Raw genomic sequence first — 7,500 nt, 5'->3', positions numbered from 1 at the left:
TGGAAATTGGCTAATGCATGTCCTGTCTACAAATCTGATGATTCCACATTATCCAAGAACTACTGACCAATTTCATTACTGTGTGTTGTATCTAAATGCCTAGAAAGATGTGTCTTTAACCATTGCTATACCCTCATCTCACCACAACTCTACCATCTGCAGCATGGTTTTCTTAGAGGAAGGTCTACCGTTACTCAGCTTCTCCAGGTCTACCACGAAGCAATCGAAGCCCAAGCCAAAGGCAAGGAGATTGACAAAGCTTATTTGGACTTCGCTAAAACATTCGATAGTCCCTCACTGTGCCTTGCTGAATAAGCTATCTCGATTCGGAATATCTGGGCAGCTAATAAACTGGTTTCAGAGCTATCTTTCTGATAGATATCAACGAGTAGCACTACAAGGTACTTATTCCGACTGGTTACAAGTCTTGTCCGGTGTTCCGCAAGGCTCTATATTGGGCCCTCTGCTCTTCCTTGTCTATATAGACGACATTCCTCAATGTATTAAACATAACTCTAAAGTTGCTATATTTGCAAATGATTCTAAGTTGTTTAAGATAATTGAAAAACCATCGGACAAACTTTCACTTCAACAAGACCTAACGCAGCTCTCAATCTGGAGTGATACCTGGAAAATGTGTCTCAGTATACCCAAATGTAAGGCCTTGAATATCTCTTGGAAGAAAATTCCCACAAAACGAGAATACCACCTGAACGGGTCCCCACTAGCAACACTTAGCGAAATTAAAGACTTGGGCATTACTGTCACCAATACTCTCCCCTGGTCTCAACATATAAAACTGATCTCCTCTAAAGCAAATAGAACGCTTGGCCTTATTCTTAGAGTGTGTAGAGATATCAATGATCCTGACATCAAGAAACTTTTATACTGCTCAATTGTTCGACCACAACTAGAGTACGCGTGTGAATTATGGCCACCCTACACGTCAAAGGACAAACTTTTACTAGAAAATGTTCAGCGCAGGGCCACAATAGTTTATCTTGAATTATACAAGGCATATTTTCTACAGGGATCGGCTGTTAAAACTTCCTTTATTACCACTAGAATATAGAAGGGAAATGAAAGACATGGTACTTATCTATAACGCTAGAGCAGGCTATATTGATCTGGGTCACCAAGACTTTTTCTGTCAAACTGTAGTTCGGCAAAAAACGCGTAATTCGGGTGAATTAAATTACCAAATACCACAAGCAAAACAAAATTACTTAAAACGTTCGTTTTATTGCAGGTCTATCAATTTTTGGAACAAACTACCAAGGGATATTAAAAGCGTGGACTCATTTCATACTTTTAAAAGGAGGCTTTTAGATTTTTATGCTGATAAAACCCTTTATTATAATCTTCCAAGTCGTGAGGGTGTAAGTTAATGAAGCTATTTTTAAATTAACTTGATTGTAAATAATATCATATGATAATTATTACTATTTTTATTACTATACTTTTACGATTATAGTTATTATTTCTACTATGTTAATATTTATTGGGGTTGAATATTAATTGGGACATCGTCCTGTTTTCTTCTCCACTTGCTGATGCTATTTTGTACGCGCAACAAATTCAATAAAGTTAAAGTTAAAGTGAAATCCCAGAGGATTAGTTTGGTACACCATCATGGCCGTCATTCCTTTGTTTTGGAAGACCAACATGGCCGCTGTCACGTCATGTGAAAACGCTCGATAGATTGATGTTGAGAAGGACTTTGAACTTCTGATGATGTATGTTGTAACCATAGTTACTACATATGTTGTAACATACGAAGCGTTAAAGTTTATAAAAAGTTATGCAGTTCAAGCAAATGGTTGTAACCGCTGTTTGTGTTTTATTCTTACTGAAACTTAAATGGCCCAAGTCAAAGTATTTTTATGAGACTCAAAGATATATATTTACAAGAAATGTTGAGAGGTTGCATGGCCCCACGGCGGTTGGTCGTGTGTTATTTAGCTCCGCCAATGATGGCAAAAAATTTTTCCTATATAGACATCAGCACTTATGGCAACCTTAGAAAAAAATTAAAAAGGTACTAGACTACTACCACTGAGACGCATTATATCGTCCAGGCGAATTATGCGTCTCTCACGAACTATATAAGACGCATAATTTGTCTGGGACCAACTTGGTCAAACATTTTATCTGCGTCTGTTAAATTCGTCTAGTGTAAAGACGGGCACAAGACGCATAATGCGTCTGGACGAACGATCCAGTTTAGTGCGTCTTCGAAGACGCACTACCAGTGGACTGTCTATCAGCGAAGTATGAAGAAGTATTAACTCAGCTTGGTCGCTTGAATGACAGGAGCTACAGCCTTACCACCGTCGTAAAGAACCTGAAATATGATCTCAGCATTACCCAGAAGAGTGCTAATGAGTCAGAGACAGAGGTTGACATTTTGGCTCAGTGTCTTCGTCGACATTCCGCAGAAATTACAGGCTTACAGAAGAAGTCACGTGCGTTGACCTTGTAATGACGATCGGCAAAGATATGGGAGTTGATCTAGAGGAAGATCTATTGCCCACTCACTACCCACTCGTAACAGAGATGCGGACAACAAGCTTATTGTCAGGTTCACTAGACGGGCGGTTAGAGAAGTCAGCAACTTTCGGAACACAAAAGATCTCACCGGCGTTGACCTCATGAAGAAGGTCTATATCTCTGAGTTCCTTTAATACGGCATTGAGAACGACATTGTTTGGCAGTGTAAATAAAATGAAAAAGGAATTAAAATTGAAATACATATGGACGAATAATGGACGGGTTTACTTAAACCAAGGGGAAAACGCACGAAGGTCTTTCATTTTTGATTCGATCCAGCTGATTTGGAGGAATTCAAAAGAAAATTGCAACCTCTGTGCTATTACGAACTCAATTTTCTTCAGTCACTTCTCTCGTCAAGTCAGCCGTAATTGTAATATTTGTAGCATTCTTCTTTATTACCTTTACAAATGTGTAAATGTAGCTCAGTGATTGAATTTATTTTATTTTATTTTCTCTTTTACCCTAGGAATCAGTTATCTAAACGAACTACCCTTGAACTACCCTTTAATGGCTTATCAAACAGAGAATTCATGGAAGTTGCAGGTTCATAGGTTTACCATACTGTTAGATTATTAGCCGATTCGAGAGATTTATTACGTGGAATGCCGAAGGCATACCACGTCTTAAAACCGGGCTGGAGTCAAATTTTATTTTTTTTGTTGGTAGTCACAAATGCGCATACCCCACGGATATTGGATTGAGATCCTTTATACCCTTCAGTTTATCCGAACTTCCCTGCCCCAATTAGAAGCCATACACTTCCCCTGCGCTTCGCGATCATATGCGCGCGTTAGACCACTCGACCACCGCGACACAGTTCTGTTGCGCTGAGGAAAGCAATTATTTATTGTGGAATCTTTCCGCCGGCCATGACTGACACAGTATTAAAATATTCGATAAAGTGGACAGATTTTTTTTCTTTGAGAAACAAAAGCTTTAAAGGTAAGATGAATTTTCTACGTTAATTCTAGATCTTGCTTCGTACTTATACTTGTGTGTTCCGTTGTGAACATTACGGTATTTTCCACAGAACGAATACTTCATTAGAAGTATTTTGCATAGCACGAATACTCCAATATTTCTTGGGAACCGGTTTGTTCAGCCGTTTTGACGTAGAAAGAAAATAAGAAAATAGCTTTCAACGGCCAAACAAAATAAAAAATGAAATCAAGTTTAAAAAAAAAAACGAATTACTGATGTCCGTCACGGGGACTTCGCAGCGGTCCCCCATCCAAGTACTAACCTCATTCGGAGGGGCTAAAAATCAGCTGACACCTGAGCTAACATCAACGATTGAGATCTTTGTGTTAAATTCGCACATGTATCTTGTCAACCTTTATTAAAACTTGAAAGAAAAAAAGTAAACTAACAAAAACCCGGTGTCTTGCCGTCATTTTGTCACAGATGCATCCTTTGTTTCGTGAGTTGTCAGTATTAAACACGCAAGGTAACTTGATCACCGGCGGCCGCTAAAATCGATGTCACTTTCGATTTTGTGATTTTACTTGTACGACCAAAAGTACGATAGAAAAATTGAACTCAGATTGAACTTACAAAAATCTCCCGAAATGTTTTTTCGCTGATGGTAACTTGTATTATATTCGTGGCACAAAATTTATGATTTCTTCATCTCGCAAATTGTCTTATTCTCGATCGAAATTGGTCTTGGAAAGCTGTCAGAAGCTTAGAGTACACGCTGAAGGTTGTGATGAAAAAGAAGTTGTAAATGATCAACTTGTCAGCCTTGAAGCTAAATGTTTCTCGATTTTCTTCCATCGTTCTGGGTTAAGTACTTTACTGAACCACATGTCTTCTCAGGGGGTATCTAGCAAAGATATCTATCATGACACTGTAATGATCTACGATACCAAAACAATATCGTGTACCACATATTACGAAAGGACAACTTCAATGTGGTGAAGAAACAAGCCCACCGCAGCTCTTAGTTATGTGTCGATCAGACCAAATCTTCAACATCCTCCCTGGTAAACCACGGGCATTTCCCTACCCTCTGTGCCAGAAAAGTTTCGGTTGTTTGTCTTAAACAAGCGAAACTGTTCTGTGCTTACCCCTTACGGCACTGACAAAAGTACCGTACGTAGTACATGGGTACTTGACCGTAGCCATTGGCCGAGAAACTACTCTTAGCCAAAAGGCTGAAAAGCGATCAGGACATGGGAAAACTTAGGTAAAAAATTGTGGGGATATGGGATTTTTGGCTAAGGAGGGGGGGGGGGGGGGACTAAGGAGATACGGGATATTTTTTAAAGTAGGAGCGCATTGCGTACGTGTGGTAGTGCAGTACCTAGACAGTGTTTTCTCGAGAAGCGATCACTGGCGTCTTTTGTTTTCGTGTTTGATAGTTTTTTGTTCAGCTCGAGTATAGAATCATGACGAACTTTTGCAGTTTGTGAGAACTATTTACTACTTGTAGCTTTTGTTGAGTTTTGAATCGATAATAGAAAGAGTTTTTAGCGATTTCAACCCAGGCTGGACTACTGGATTTAAGCTTTTTTCTTGACGAGATTTCAAGTTATTGTGAAACGTTTGGTACCAAGTTACTCTAATACTCAAATCAAGATTATGGAATTGTAAAATTAGAACTTTGCACTGGACTATAGAACGCGCAATTACGGAATGTTACATTTTTGAGCATTCTGAGAAATGGAGTACACACGTTGTCTTCTTGTCTTCGTCACGGCAGATTTAAACAGTTTGCAAGAAACTAAACCAGGATTACGGGACCGGAATTCGAATACATTGCCCGGTTGTTCGAAAGCCGATTACCTTAATCCAGGATTAGCGTACTTTTGTTTCATGTTTTCAACTTTTTGGTGAAAGTTTCCTTTGCTTATTGACTTCTTATAATGTAAAGTTTCACGGAATATCAGCCTTGAACAGCATTTGAGAGTAGAGAATAAAACTCGTTTGTTCATTTTTAACCTGAGATTAGCATTAATCGGCTTTTGAACAACTGGCCCAGGATGATAAGTTTTTGAACTGTGATCTGTAAGTTTTTCGGATGATTTAAGGCTGATCTTGTAATTTTTGGATGAACGGAGTTAAGGAAGGAAGTTAAACTGTAGGATTTCAATAAAGTCTCATTCCAAAAATAAATGAAAGATCCCGTATCCCAAGAACCCGGTAACAGGGCTTCCTTGTTTGCATTTGCAAATTTAGTAACATTAATAATGTGTTTTTACAACAGACAACTTGAAGTTATATTACAGATGTATCTTTCTGGTAATCTCTCGCCATTTTCCGAAGTTTACCTGTACTTGAAAGGAAAAGGAAAGGAAAGGAACTTTATTTAAGTGTCTAGTCGTTCTAGCGCTGGAGCGCTAATTGGGGACACTGTAAACTGAAACTAACAATGAAAGTAAATCAAGTCAAATGTTGGTTTTTGAGGAGAGGGGAAACCGGAGTACCCGGAGAAAATCTCTCGGTGCAGAGTAGAGAACCAACAAACTCAACCCACATATGACGCCGAGTCCGGGAATCGAACCCCTGCCACATTGGTGTAAGGCGAGTGCTCTCACCACTGCGCCATCCCTGCACCCCTTAAAGTTCACTGTAAGTGGACAATTTGTGTTAACTGTTTGCGCATTCCACGGATACGCCTTTGGAGGCGTCTTGTTTAAGTGTTATTTAAAGTCCTGATAAAGCAGGACTTTCAATAACATTCAATTGAACCCCAATTGAATGCAATAAGTACTATAACATAAAACAAACTGGCTACAGACTTCGAAGTTAACCAAGAGCTAACAAAGGTAAAAGAATGGCGTGACCTAAATAAGCTTGCTATTAACTTAAGAAAACAAATTACATGATTATTAGATCTGCCAAAAAAAAAAACCCAACATACCAGCCCAGTCAGAATGTGCCGGCACCCGGCTATTTGGCCTCCTACAACGCAATATCTGCCGCTTACTTCGAATTCCGCACACTCGTCAGACTTGTATTCAGGATGAGGTTGTTCGAGTTGCTGTTAATCACTACGTTTCGACTGCATATTGCTAGCCTTCATCCTTTCTGAGGCTATAGGGTCTCTTCTAAACTTCCAGTTCAAATTGTAACTAAAAAATACACCAGGGGTAACCCCTAGTCGCACACGATCGCTTCTGCAGGAACGCGCTCATTGCGTGGGAAAGTGAGCTGAATGGAGTGTCAGCGGTCATGGTTGTTGCACGTACAAACAAGATGGCGTCCAAACCTGAGGGAAATGATCTCGTCACGTTGGCGCAGGGACTCCGCAAATTTCTAAATTTTTTCTTACGGTATGAAGTATGTAGCCCCGGAAATCCATAGCTTTGCACTGAGATATATATAGCTCAAATTATTTGAAGATCTGAAGACTTAAGTTTCAAACTGACTCTATAATATATTACACATGTATGAGGCAACTTTCAGCAACTAAGTTTCTCACTTTCACAGTTGAGAAGTACTTGCTTGTACTATAGTTATCCAATAATGGTTCTGGCGGAATATAACTTTAATTTGAAAACTGAAGGTCTTGTTTGACTCTTAATTAATTACTGTTATCTTAATACCATCTAATAGGAGCTCAGTTTACCCTAAAATGCACCAGATGCAACCATTTGAAGCCAATATTTTCAAAATTTTCCGGGGGAGCATACCCCCGGACCCCACTAGCCTCCGGCCCTTGAAGTAGCAGCCTTGGGCCTCTGCTGCCTATTAAGAATAGACTGATTATTCACGAGGGTAAATCTGAGGCAATGATTTTGAGCATTCCCTTCATTGGTCCTTTGAAACCTCTGAAGTTGGGTGAGGATTTTATTCAGTACATATCGTCTACTGCTTGTCTCAGGGTTACCATCAATGATAAACTGTCTTGGTCTCAGCATATTAAATCAATTTGTGTGTCATTCAATACTAAGTCAAAATGCTGAGACGTATAAGTTTTTTACCCAAATCTATGTTAGAAAC

At 39.3% G+C, this 7,500-nt stretch overlaps 1 protein-coding gene across 1 annotated transcript in view; it reads left to right on the top strand.

Moving 5' to 3' along the window:
- LOC138048264 (uncharacterized) overlaps positions 1-7,500 on the top strand; it is an 80,912-nt gene that overhangs the window by 11,738 nt on the left and 61,674 nt on the right. The window contains exon 2 of the mRNA XM_068894597.1: positions 3,020-3,096. Coding sequence (XP_068750698.1) covers positions 3,084-3,096 — 13 coding nt within the window. The 5' untranslated portion in view covers positions 3,020-3,083. The remainder of the gene's footprint in view (positions 1-3,019; positions 3,097-7,500) is intronic.

The sequence above is a fragment of the Montipora capricornis genome, chromosome 1 (genome assembly GCF_036669925.1).
Source record: "Montipora capricornis isolate CH-2021 chromosome 1, ASM3666992v2, whole genome shotgun sequence".
NCBI classification, from domain to species: Eukaryota; Metazoa; Cnidaria; class Anthozoa; order Scleractinia; family Acroporidae; genus Montipora; species Montipora capricornis.
The sequence above is the reverse complement of the archived record's forward strand: the minus strand, read 5'-3'. Positions and strand labels throughout refer to the sequence as shown.